Raw genomic sequence first — 13454 nt, forward strand, 5'->3', positions numbered from 1 at the left:
TTCAGTTGGTCTTTCTTGTAGGCCAGTTTGGTCTCTCCAGTAGTCAGTAAGCCTTCCTGATATACTAATTTCAGTGCATCTTCATCATTGTTCTTCAGATATTCTTCCAAAGCCATTTATTATTATTATTATTATTATTATTATTATTATTATTATTATTATTATTATATACAGTGTAGCACTATCTCCTTCAATTTGCACCACCACAATAACGCTGTGGAGTTCCAAAATCACCCATTAAGTTTCCATATCCGAGGATGGTATCCCCATTATGTTAACCTATAAGTTTTAAATTTTGCTATTTAAATATAAATAATTAGACTTGAATATATTTAGAATTCAGTGATTTCAGTCATTACAGGATCAAAAGAATTTATTCTTTGGTCCTTAAACTGGATTCCATATCTTAAAATCAGTAAGAATGTCCCGGATGTGACCTAATCCAAATATTTTGAACTTCTTTAATGTTTTCTAATTCATGTTAGTATTTCTCACCCTATCTCATTAATCCTCAGCTATTCCAAAAAACATGCATTTTTATTTGCCCAGGAAAGATAGTTCATTTGTGGAGAATACAAGATAAAATATTATTATTTAAACTGACCATTAAAATCCCCCACCCCAATTTGACTCATTATGTAAGTCACTTGTTTCAGTTTGTGATTAAATGCAATAAAAGTATTTATAGCAGCCTAGAGCAAACTTCATTTCTGTGCCATTTTGAAATATTTTTGCACTTCTGGAAACTTCTTCCCCTTCCCTTAAGATCCCCAAATTTCAGCTCTAGCTCTTGATATCCCCACTAATAATCTGTTTTCAAAGTCACACAAGCAATATATGAGTGTAGTTTATTGAAATAATCAAATTACAGTGAAAGCAGTTGTTATAATGCCTGAATTTTATACGTTAAGGATAAGATTTTTTTATTAATGATATGGTTTCCTAAATCTAAGTGATTTCCTTTTCATAGATTATCTATTAATACTTTATAAGTATAGATGTATGTTTTGTACCGACTACCAACAGTTATCAATGCAAAAAGGTTTATGTGTGTATGTGTCTAATTGAATGAGAGAGGCACTGCTGCTTTTAAGTTTTGTGGATTTTGCAACTATAGAATAGTTGAGATACAGAATTATGCACATGTGTTTTTTTTGTTTGTTTGTTTCCCTTACAATAATTAGATTTTCCCATTTTCTCCGGTTGAAAGTGTCAAGTTCACCTTGAAGGAAAATCTGCTTTTAAGCCATGTTATATATTCACTGTGTTTTTCTGAATAATCCAGAATTACTTTTCCAAATAAGCAAAGCAATCATGGTTTAACTGCTTCTGTTTTGTTTTTCCTTCTTTTTTAAGTCCTCTCACTTTGCACCCTTGCAGATTAGGTTGATTAATAAATGAATTCATGAAATTGCACTCATTCACATTTACTACACAGTTGCAGTCAGTAAACTAATATCAAAATTGTTTTCAATCTCTCTGAAACAATTCATATTGTATTCATTTGCTGAGTTCACATAGCATATTAAATAAAAACAAACAAAACCTCAATATTGTTAATTACAATATGTGAAAGCAAGCATTTTATGGAGAAGATATTTGTCTTGAGATACTTCTCATACTTTTGATTGTGAGTTAATCACAGCCAGATGCTATTGTTATGATATCACAGTTTCACCCTAAGGTTTTAATGAGAACATACAATATATAAATGCGTTGTTGTATTATGGAGATTGGAATTTATTTCTCAGTTTCTTTAAAATCTAGAATGAAATTAGATGATTTCATAAGTTCTTACTTAAATGTCTTCTGGCTAAATACTCTCATTAAATAATAGCTACAGAAAAAATATTTATCAGATATTCCATTCAAAATGTAAATCTATTTGATGATTATTTTTATATTATAAACCAATGTATGTATTAATGTTATAATATTTATATCCTAATATTATATAGTAATATATTACATGAATAGTGCCAAGTTCATTGTTGAATAATATAACTGAATAAGCTTAAGAATGTGGTATTTTTTTGTATGAGACAAATTGTATTTATAGATGCAAATTGAAGTGGCTGCCTAAATGTTATAATTATATTTACTTTCTTTTTGGACATACATGATACATTGTCTGCTAATAGAGAAAGCTTGTTACAATGTAGCTTTATTCTGCAATGAATTTTCATTTACATTAATTGAATAGCACAAATCTTAATATGTCATCTATTTATATTTACTGGTAGCATCAAAATGCTATCTTATATCTATACAGGAAGTATTCTTCTTTGGAATATGACTTGTGTTGAATACTGTAGAATGGAATCTTACATTGCTTATGTTTTAATAGAGAATTAAGCTTGTTGACTTAAAAAAAAAACAATAGTAACTTTTTAATTTTTGTGTATAGCAGATCCAGTTTGCAGATGATATGCAGGAGTTCAGTAAATTTCCCACAAAGACTGGTCGCAGATCCCTGTCTCGTTCCATTTCACAGTCTTCCACAGACAGCTATAGTTCTGGTAAGTGTCTCCCTTTTAATAATATTTATTTTCCTTTTGATTTATCTTCTGCTGATACAGAAATAGTTAGCTCAAGAAGCACAACTGGCCTCTCAACAGTCTTCTTTGTAGTCTTTGGAGAGAGTGAGAGAGAGAGAGTGTGAGTGAGTGAGTGAGAGTCATGCTGCTGAATTTATTAATGTGATTATTATTCAAAGAATAATGTTATTCAAAGTTATTGAAAGAAAAGGTATTAAAAAAATTCGTAGACATGTTAGCATATCCCTGCCAGATCCCCTGCAGCTCCCAGAGGCTGATTGGTTTAAAAAATAAAAGTTCCTACCCTTCACCTCAAACTTCTTGTTATCTCTACACTTATTCATATAGAAGGAAGTGTGAAGTGGTTCATTGTAATATCACTAATAATGGGACTCAGTAGATAGTAGCTATCCATAATGCAGAAAAGAGTCTTGACTTGGTTACTTCCTCTACTAAGATATAATCATTGACTTAGTTTCTTTTATCTATATATCTCTTCTCACTGAAAACTTTATTTTTTTTTTTATAGCGGCATCCTACACTGATAGCTCTGATGATGAAGTTTCTCCAAGAGAAAAGCAGCAAACAAATTCCAAAGGCAATAGTAATTTCTGTGTTAAGAACATTAAGCAAGCAGAGTTTGGGCGCAGAGAGATAGAGATTGCTGAGCAAGGTAAAGCTCAATTTGCTAAAGCTTCTCTCTGGGTGTCTTACATTTTATTCCATTAGTCAGCAAACACCTTGGTAGCAAGTAAACTCTTTCAAATGTCCACAAATGATGTAAATCTATAAACAAGGCCAAAAGTTTAATTAAGCTGTATTGCACAATCCTTATGAAGTGATCAGTGTGGGGTTTTTTTAGTTATTTGTTTAACAAATTAATAGGATCTTATTCACATAGTTCCATTTTCAGCAATTAAGCACTCCTTGGCAGTGTTCAGTTCAGGTTGCTGGCATTCTTCAGATATATACTAGGGCTGTTCAGATATCTAGATTCACAAATGAAAAAGTGATTTGGAGTATCTTGTTGACAACCTTTTAAAGAAAGTGCTCTTTTTTTGAGTTCATATAGCTGCTGCCGGGCAATTCCAAGAAAAGACATGTTTGGTTTAAGGAAAAGCTACTAAACACATGTGCTTTCATAAATGTCCCAAATCACTTTTTTTTCCTTCAAATTGCTGTACAGCCTTATTATATGCTACATTTTGGATTCCAAGTAGTTGATAGTAAGTAAATATGGTTTATTGTTGGAACCATGGGCCATAATGAAATAACATAGCATAAAATACAGTAAAACAAAATAACAATACAGTTATGTAATAAAAAAAGAGTACTAAATACTAAGAGGGCAAAAGAAGATAAAGCCAGGGCTAAGATTAAGGACTTAAAAGTTCTTAAGGTTCTGAGATTAAATGACAACAAACAAAAGTGGCAGCCTTGCTACTAACAGTGGGAAGCATATCTACAAGATAATTCAAATGTTTGATGTCTGACTCCTTGAATTCACCTATCATCAATAATATGAGCCTAATCTCATAAATAGTACAGTGGAGGACTTAATAAACAATAGCTTTCCTTTGACTGGCACTGCACAGAAATCCACACTATTCAACAAGATGCTACAGAAACTCCCTTGAAGATATGCTGAAGGATGCTGTAGGTGACAGGATGCAAGGTCTTTCTCAGTGGGGCAAATTGTTTATTTCTCTTTCCAGGGCAATTGTTTTCTACCATGTTTCCCCCAAAATAAGACTGGGTCTTATTTTTAATTTTTTTTTTTGCCTCCAAAAGAGGCACCAGGTCTTATTTTGGGGGAATGTCTTTTATACTCACCGACAGCACTGCCCAGCCAGTCTACTTCTGCGGCCGAAGGAGCAGCTTCTTTCTGCAGCTGCATTCCAGCCTGCATTTTGCAGTTAGGCCTTTCTGGAAAGCCTCTTGAACCCATAGCTCAGTTCTCGGCTGTAGAGGTCTTGAATCCATAGCTCGGTTCTTGGCTGCAGTGGGCCTCCGGAAAGGCCTTTGACTGAGAAATGCAGGCCTAGCTGCAGAAGAAGTGAGCCAGCGAGGAGAGGCCTGGCTGCAAGGTAAGTGGGTCCGGGGTGCGTGGGGAAGCTCCACTCCCTCACTCCCACCCTAGCTAGATTTTTAGGTGTGTGCCTTGCCCTAAAACTAGGGCTTATTTTAAGGTGACCAACTTTTTTACAATGAAAAGGAGGACACAAATAAATTGAAGAAAAAAATATTGTAAAAGTTGGCCCGGCCCATGGAAGGTCAACCACCTGCCATGCCCCCGCCCACAGCTGCCCCACCAGCACCACTGCCCCGCCGTGTAGAGCGGGCCCCGCGGCTCCCAAAGCACCAGCCGCGCCGGCTCCAGCCCGGGGGGCAGCCCGCTGTCGACACACCCTGCCTGCAGCCGCCCTGCCAGCACCACTCACCCTGCGCAGCCCTGTGTAGAGAGGGCCCGTGGCTCCCACAACACAGGGGCAGCCAGCCGCTGCCGCCCCTCACACCCCCACCCACCGCACCCCCGCCGCCCCTGCCTCTTGCGCCCACACCCATTATTGCCCTAGCAGAGCTGAAGATCAAGAGAAACTTACCGCTCCAGTCTCCTCCAGGTACCTTTGGAACTAACTAGGACAGTGGTGGCGAACTTATGGCACGGGTGCCAGAGGCGGCACTCAGAGCCCTCTCTGTGGGCACGCCCGCCATCGCCCCAGTCCTAGGCCTTCAACTGGGTTTTATAAAACCTTTTTGCTTTTGGCCTCTGCCGCCATGTGCAAAAAAAAAAAAAGGTTCAATCAGTCAATTTCAACTTCTCACGGGAAAAAAGGATCTTGCAAAGTTGAAATTGATTGATTGAACTTTTTAGTCCCACCCAGTCTGCCATTATCACCACAGCCACGCCCACCCAACTGGCCCACACCCAGCCAATGGGCCACACCCACCCGGCACTCAACAATGCATAAGTGGGTTTTGGGTTGCAGTTTGGGCACTCAGTCTCTAAAAGGTTTGCCATCACTGAACTAGGAGATGGTGTAGTTGGGTAGCAGGGAGGGGTGCAAAGTTCCTGCCAATTCGTCTTCACTGCAGACAACTTGCATGTGCAAAATTTGCCGGCTGGGTGTTTTGGCGCGCTCAGCAGCAATTCCTATTGGCTTTTGAAAGCCAATAGGGGGAGTAGCACAGCTCATGCAAAAGTTGAAAAAAAACCCATCAAAAAAGATGCCGAACGCCGTTCTGAGCGTTCTGTGAGGGAAAAAAAGCCCTGCAGATTAGTCTTCAAATATCAAAAAGGAGGACATGTAGGAGGACACTTTTCGAGGGAGGACAAACCTTACAAAAGGAGGACAGTTGGTCACCTTACTTATTTTGGGGGTAGGGCTTATATTAGGCTCATTCCCAAAAATCAAGCTAGGGTTTATTTTTGGGGGTAGGCTTTACTTTTGGGGAAACACGTTAAGAGCTTTTTACATACATATAATTCTAGGAATTGAAGATAATTGTTTGCTCAGTAAATGGCATGGGGGTTTGTTAAAGGTACTTTTTTTTTTTAGATATGTCTGCACTGATTTCACTAAGAAAACGAGCTCAAGGGGAAAAACCTTTGGCTGGAGCTAAAATAGTGGGATGTACGCATATCACAGCACAGACTGCAGTGAGTACACCTGTTTTGCCATTTGTACCTTAGTCTTCTTTCATCTTTACTATTTTCTGGATTCTATTTATCACCTCCAGGTGACAAGGGAACTCAGTTCTATAAAGGGTGTAATTTAATTACTAAGTCATCTTGATAAATATTTCTACTCTGCAAAGACAATTGGCCTTAGGGAACCTGCTGGATCTAAAGTAGTTGATGATTTAATGTTGGTTTTAACTGATTACTACAATTGTTTGAATTGGAACTGCAATCTTGAATAGTTCAAAGAACTGGAAATAAATGGTTTGGATCTTAGATAATCCTTTTCTTATGTTTTAAAAGAGCAAAAGATTGTGGCATTAATTAACAAATATAGCCTAATTAAACCTCTAGAATCAGTTAATGTATAAATTAAACTTCTGGAATCTACTGGTTTGTGAGCTTTTTCATTCTGAGTTTTTGTTACCCCAATCCAATTAGTAATTACTGAAGCTTTTTAATTTGACGCTTGCTTTATCTTTCAGGTCTTGATTGAGACTCTTTGTGCATTAGGAGCTCAATGCCGATGGTCTGCTTGTAATATTTATTCTACTCAAAATGAAGTGGCTGCTGCCTTGGCTGAGGTTGGTGAGTATCAACTAACTGTACAAATAATTTGTGCTAATTCATGTTAGAAATTATTTATGTATACGTTTTTGCAATATTTACTCATTATGATCTCAGCACTTAAGAATACATAGTTTATCAAGATATTTGGTTATATAAGAAGATACTTAACTTTTTCATGTATTAAAACTGTTTTCTGAAGCTTGTCACTAATAAGCTTCATATTTTCAGGAAAAATAAATGGATTTCATTCAGATGAAAAAAATAATTATTTTGAAAGAGGACTTCATTAATGCCAAACTTCTTATTTATCATTGTAAAAGATTGAGCATAGGTATGTTATAGAAGCTGTATAGAAAAAAAAGCCTTTAATCTGTGATTAAAATAATGGATCGATGCTAAGTGATTAATACTAGATCAAAATTAGATCTTGAGATATAGTTACAATAGTTAATACTATCTGTCACAATACTTGCTTTCTAATTAGGAAGATGTTGTTTGCAACATTATGGCATTAATTAAATATGTCATTGCAAGGAAACAAAAATATGATACAAAAATGATGGTAAATGTAGGCTTTTCAGATAATTTTCTTTGAAAGTAATTCAAAAATATTTTCTCTACTTCATTAGCTATATTGAAAGATATACAATTGTATTCCTTACTTTGTTTTTAAGACAGTAGAAAAAAATAGTGTCAGAGTACTTTGCTAATATCCTTTTCCTAACATTTTTATAAGTTCTCTCTATATGCCCAAGCTGCCAGATCTTTTCGGAGAAACATTGCAAAGTTAGGTAGACTCCCTTGGATTTGTTATAAGAGAATAGGTAACAGTAAAGAGCGCTTGTTAGCTTTAAATTATTTACTCTGTTCTGCATACATTTTTTTCCTATGAACATTCCTGTCACAATTAATATTTTGGTCTTTGGGTGCCACAAAATGTTTTATACCATTCCACTTCCTGCACATTCTGCCAAGAATCTGCTCTGATGGATTTTTTTTGAAAAACAAGTAATTTGTTCTCTGACCATTATTACTGGTATAATTCTAAGAAAACCTAAAGCCAAGTAAACATTTCTGATGGATTGCTTTAATATAACCTTTTTTCCCCAAAGGAAAAAACACATGGTGCACAGTTCTGTTTTTAATCACAGTGGTCACCATAATGATTGGGATCTGATTCACATAAACAAATGGCCGTTTAAACATATGACAAGCAAACAAATCAGCCAATGGCTTAGCATGACCTCTAATGATAGATTACTTTTTTATATGTTTGCTGGTGATTAAAGCCTGTTCACATATAAAAGTAAACCATAATACGGGTAGTCCTTGACTTAACGACCACAATTGAGCCCAAGATTTTTGCTACTAAGTGAGACATTTGTTAAGTGAGTTTTGCCCCATTTTACAACCTGTCTTGCCATAGTTGTTAAATGAATCACTGCAGTTGTTAAGTTAGTAAAAAAAAGTTGTTAAGTAAATCCGGCTTCCTCATTGGCAAAAGATTGCAAAAGGGGATCATATGACCCTAGGACACTGCACTGCAAAATATGAGTGTCTGAATTTTGATCATGACCCCATGGGAATGCTGCAATGGTCATAAGTATGAAAAACAATCATAAATCACTTTTTAGTGCCATTGTAACTTTAAACGGTCATTAAACAAATTGTTGTAAGTTGAGGACTATCTGTATAGTTTGTCTCTGGCTTACTATTAGAAACAATAGTTAATGAATTTTGGCTTAGTGTTATATATAAATATAATAATAACTTGTTTATTTACATTTTCTCAAAGCAAAAAAGCCATTAGCCTAATTAAAGTAGGCAAATCTACTGCCTTAACTATGTAGCTCTTGAAAAACATGAAAAGTATTTTCAACATTCATATAACTAAAATATGTGGAAGTAACAGCATGTTACATTTGCTTCGTGCTAGTAGTATGCTTAGCTAGGGCAAAATGCAAGAAACCTTGCTTTTAAAAATCAGCTGGGGGCTTTTTTGTTGTTTTCTTAGGTGTTGCTGTGTTTGCCTGGAAAGGAGAATCTGAAGATGATTTTTGGTGGTGCATTGATCGCTGTGTAAATATGGATACCTGGCAGCCCAATATGGTAATAAATCTCTCCACTTAAATTCCACTGTTCTCATTTTTGTTGTCTTCTCCCAGAGGATCCAAATGCTACTTCAGTAATGCCTAGGTTTTTGGTATGCTAAGTGAAATAATGCTTTTTTCTTTAACCCACAGAAAACAATATGATACAGTGATCTCAGATGGTGAATATTTAACAGGCAGAATATTTAAATCTAGTCACTCCTGTTCAGACAAATCTAATTCCCTCATTCTCTGGATTTAGGCTGTTGGAGCACATCTAGAGAATATTTTATAAAAGGCATCATTTCAAGAGAACCAGTTCAATTCATGGAAAAGTGTTGCTCTGGAACAGTGGTTCTCAACCTGTGGGTCGGGACCCCATTTGGGGTCAAACGACCATTTCACGGGGGTCGCCAAACAACACAGTCTGCCATTTTTTTCCCTTTTCCCTAGCTGTCCTACTCCTTCTTATTGGTGGCCACACCCACTTGGGGGTCACCACAACATGGGAAACTGTTTTATGGGGTCACGGCATTAGAAAGGTTGAGAACCACTGCTCTGGAATGTTGCATAAGGGGCTCTCATTACTCTCCACTCTCTTCATTTACCAGCTTTTATTGAGATATCCTTTTTCTATATATATAGAATTGTTGTGTGTAGTCTGTTAAGGATTGGTCTATTAGGGAAAACATCTGGCCTTTTTTTTTTTTGCCTTGGAATATTATCTTTGTAACTATTGTAATTATTGTTATTGTTTGTAAGTCACCCTGAAAGTGAGTGGACAACCATATAAATTTTCTAAATAAATAAATAATCTAAATAAATGAATAAACTAATATCAGTTTTTTTAAAAAAAAATCTGCAATTTTTAAGTAGCAACACCCTCCTGTATTTTTTGTGTCTTCACTGTCTTCTTTTGCTGATAAACTTTATGATGATTAATATAGCAAAAATATTTCCATGTTGACTACTGTATTCTACGTTAGTTAGAACAGAAGCTGATGATTACTCTCCTGTTTTGGCTGTGCATATTACACAAATGTTGTACAAGCATTTGCACAGTAATTAGTACTGCTGATTTTCACCTTATGTCAGATTTCATAGCAGGGAAAATATTTCATTTTTTGTATTAGAAACCTCACCTAAATAAGTAGCTAGGATACCAAGCCTAATCTCCTAATGAATATTTGACTTAATTTAAAAAAACCATATAATAATAATAATAATAATGATGATGATGTTGGAAGGGACCTTGGAGGTCATCTAATCCAACTCCCTGCTCAGGCAGGAAACCCTATACCATTTCAGACAAATGGCTGTCCAGTCTCTTCTTAAAAACTTCCAGTATTGGAGCATTCACCGCTTCTGGGGGCAGGTTGTTCCACTGGTTAATTGTTCTAACTGTCAGGAAGTTTCTCCTTAATTCTAGGTTGCTTCTCTCCTTGATTAGTTTCCATCCGTTGCTTCTTGTCCTGCGTTCAGTAAGATAAAGTTCAATATTCTATCAATAATAGAATATATGAACCTATTATATTTCCCATATTTGTAGATCTTGGATGATGGGGGAGATCTGACTCATTGGGTTTATAAGAAATATCCCAATGTATTTAAGAAGATCAGAGGCATTGTGGAAGAGAGTGTGACGGGTGTGCACAGGTAACAAAGAAGAACTTTATCTCTGTTCTTTAAATATGATGTTTTAGCTATGTTGGGGCCTATTTATTTCTGTTTTGTAAGCACAAAATTCAGTAAAGCTCACTATCACAAAGTCTTATAAACTAATAGCTCATGACAGGAGTGAGCAACAGGTGAAATAAAGCTGTGGTAGAATGATGTTAAGACAATATGCACATTTTCTTCTTACTTATTTCCCTATTAATACATGGAACATTATAGTTCTTTTATCTTTAAGATAAAAATGAAGAAGCTCTTCCTTTTAATTACTTATATCACATTTTGGGTTTATGAAGAAGAAAAGTAGTTAGCATGTTCAATTTAATATTCTCTTAACTTAGAAATGGTTGGAGGTACTCTACTATGTTCACATTTAATTCTTTTTTACTCCTGTTTTCTTTCTCTTACAGTTTTAGTACTAAATGTATGTGGGAAATGCAACCTGTTCTAAGTTTCCAGTAGTAACTCAGGGATGAATTGACAAGCATAAGACATTGTTTTATACCACATCTGACAATAGTGTCAGTTAGTTCAGTATCATCTACACTGGACTTTAGCCAAGGAAGAATATCTACAGCAGTATCTACAAATACAAAAGACTAAATAATTGTGTTATCACTGAGCTGTTACTCAAAATTGAATTAATGGATAAAGAGTATGTTTCCTTGGGTGATGGCTGTGTTTGCTTCCCTTAAGGTAATGCAGCTATTCTTTCATAAACTCGATATAATTGGCATTAACAAAGATTTTCTTTAGATATTTGCTATTACTATCACTATTACACATATCACTATGTTCATTGAAGCTTTACGTATATGGGACTAAATAAATCTTGAAAGTTACATAATTCTTCCCTATTCTGATCTTTTAAAAGTAAGAACTCTGTGCATATCTAAATGAGAATTTGTTAAGGAGCCGATCTATTGCTGCTACTTAAAGCTTTGCTTCTAACCAAAAAGTGTAATAATGTCTCTTTCTGATCATTGCATTTCTCAACTGATTTTTAATTAGAGAGCCCATATCTGGGCTGCAGAAATTCAAATGACCTCTAGTTAGCAGCAGAATGGTGTAGAAAAACGTAACTGTTGGCTGCTGACTAATGGTTATCCAAATATTTGCAGCCAAGATCATCGTACTTTAATTTGGAAAAATTCCATCCCCTCCCCACTTCTTTTTTCAGATTGTACCAGTTATCAAAAGCTGGAAAACTCTGTGTTCCTGCTATGAATGTAAATGATTCTGTCACCAAACAGAAATTTGATAACTTGTATTGTTGCAGAGAGTCCATCTTGGATGGGTGAGTTTGGACTGAGGGGGAAAAAAATTGAAAATTCAGCTTTTGTGTCACATACTTATGTTCAGTTTTATGCCAGAGGTTTAAATCATTATTACACTGCTGTGATACACAGTGACTGAAAATTTTACTTTATTGAAGAATCTAAGAGAATTGTGTTTTCAAAATGTGTTGCTTTGTTTTCTGTAGTCTAAAGAGGACAACGGATGTTATGTTTGGAGGCAAGCAAGTAGTAGTGTGTGGCTATGGTGAGGTGAGTATTAGAAGTGATCCATAATCTTAATGTCCTTTTATGAGCTCTCATGAGTACAAGCAAATAGCTAGCTTTGTGTAGCCTTCATTATTTCTTGTATTCATTATCTGCCTTTTACTAGTAATACTTTCTTGCTTAAATAAAAGCACAATTAGCAAGCAATTGTGTTGTAACAGAAAATGATGTATCTAATTGTAAGCCACTCAGAATAATTGCAAGTGCTATCAGTGAGTATTTTTACACTACTACAATTAATAATGTATGCAAAACACATCAATTATATTCAAGATAATCTTAACATGTGAATGGAATGTATTATTTCAACATGGTTCCATATGAATGGCAATGTGGAATTCTGCACATTTTTAAAATTTTACAACAGCAGCCTATATAATAATTTATGGCAGTAGTGCAAGTGATTGTTTATGCAAGAGACTTAGCAGCAAGAGGAATCTGGAATTCTTTCTAGTTGTTCAAAATCAGTATTAAAATGGTTCCTTTCCTTCCTTTCCCCTTTCCTTATACAGCAGAAAATAGTGTGTATTTTTCCTCAAAGTGTGAGTCTTCGTTACATGATTAAACTGATAATTGTCATGAGATAGGCCTTAGTAATAAACTGAGCAGAGGAAGCATTTTCATATGTGATAATTTCTTGGCCACATTTTATTTTCTCTCCTGTTTCCTCTCTGTGTTGTGGTATAATATTTCCCAACTCAGAAAATAAATCTGCTTTAAATATTTTAATTATTTTTTTTTTCAAAGTTGACAATAAGGAAGCTTTTTTTTAATTGAGAAGTATGGTGATATCCAAGGTATTTAAGGTTTGTAAAATGAGAATATAAAGGTATGCACATTCCCCAGGTATGCACACAGTGGCTAATCCCTTTAAAATAAACAATATTTTTTTTAAAAAAAATCATATTTGGCATCAAGTGCAAACGTTATCAATTCCTGTTATAATTGCATCAATCATACATTTAGCTAATGAATAATAGTAGTGCAGCCATGAGTAAAAGAATGGATAGAAGTAACATATTCATGCCATACTAACAGGAAGAATACTATTAAGGGGGAGGCTACAAGTTACTCCTGAGTATTTTTGCTACCAGTCCATCAATGTTCATTAGTTAATACACCAATTATACACATTTGAATTTTAGTGTAGAAATTTCAAATCATAGTTACCTACTGTTGCTTTTCAGGTAGACAAGACATTGTTTTCCAGCTTCTGATTTTGTGTTTATTTTTGGATACCGCAGGTTGGAAAGGGATGCTGTGCAGCTCTGAAGGCTCTGGGAGGAATTGTTTATATCACAGAGATTGATCCCATCTGTGCCCTTCAAGCTTGGTAAGA

General features: G+C 35.4%; 1 protein-coding gene across 4 annotated transcripts in view; it reads left to right on the forward strand.

The window, feature by feature from the left end:
- AHCYL1 (adenosylhomocysteinase like 1) overlaps positions 1–13454 on the forward strand; it is a 48651-nt gene that overhangs the window by 25809 nt on the left and 9388 nt on the right. For 3 of the 4 annotated variants that reach the window (XM_039323202.1, XM_039323200.1, XM_039323203.1), the window contains exons 2-10: positions 2408–2519; positions 3067–3210; positions 6098–6198; positions 6705–6807; positions 8804–8898; positions 10429–10535; positions 11734–11850; positions 12037–12100; positions 13360–13448. In XM_039323202.1, the coding sequence (XP_039179136.1) occupies positions 2408–2519; positions 3067–3210; positions 6098–6198; positions 6705–6807; positions 8804–8898; positions 10429–10535; positions 11734–11850; positions 12037–12100; positions 13360–13448 (932 nt within the window). The remainder of the gene's footprint in view (positions 1–2407; positions 2520–3066; positions 3211–6097; positions 6199–6704; positions 6808–8803; positions 8899–10428; positions 10536–11733; positions 11851–12036; positions 12101–13359; positions 13449–13454) is intronic. The other variant, XM_039323201.1, reaches the window with a different exon arrangement.

This window comes from Crotalus tigris, unplaced genomic scaffold (genome assembly GCF_016545835.1).
Source record: "Crotalus tigris isolate CLP2741 ecotype Arizona unplaced genomic scaffold, ASM1654583v1 scf7180000024167.7108832, whole genome shotgun sequence".
NCBI classification, from domain to species: domain Eukaryota; kingdom Metazoa; phylum Chordata; class Lepidosauria; order Squamata; family Viperidae; genus Crotalus; species Crotalus tigris.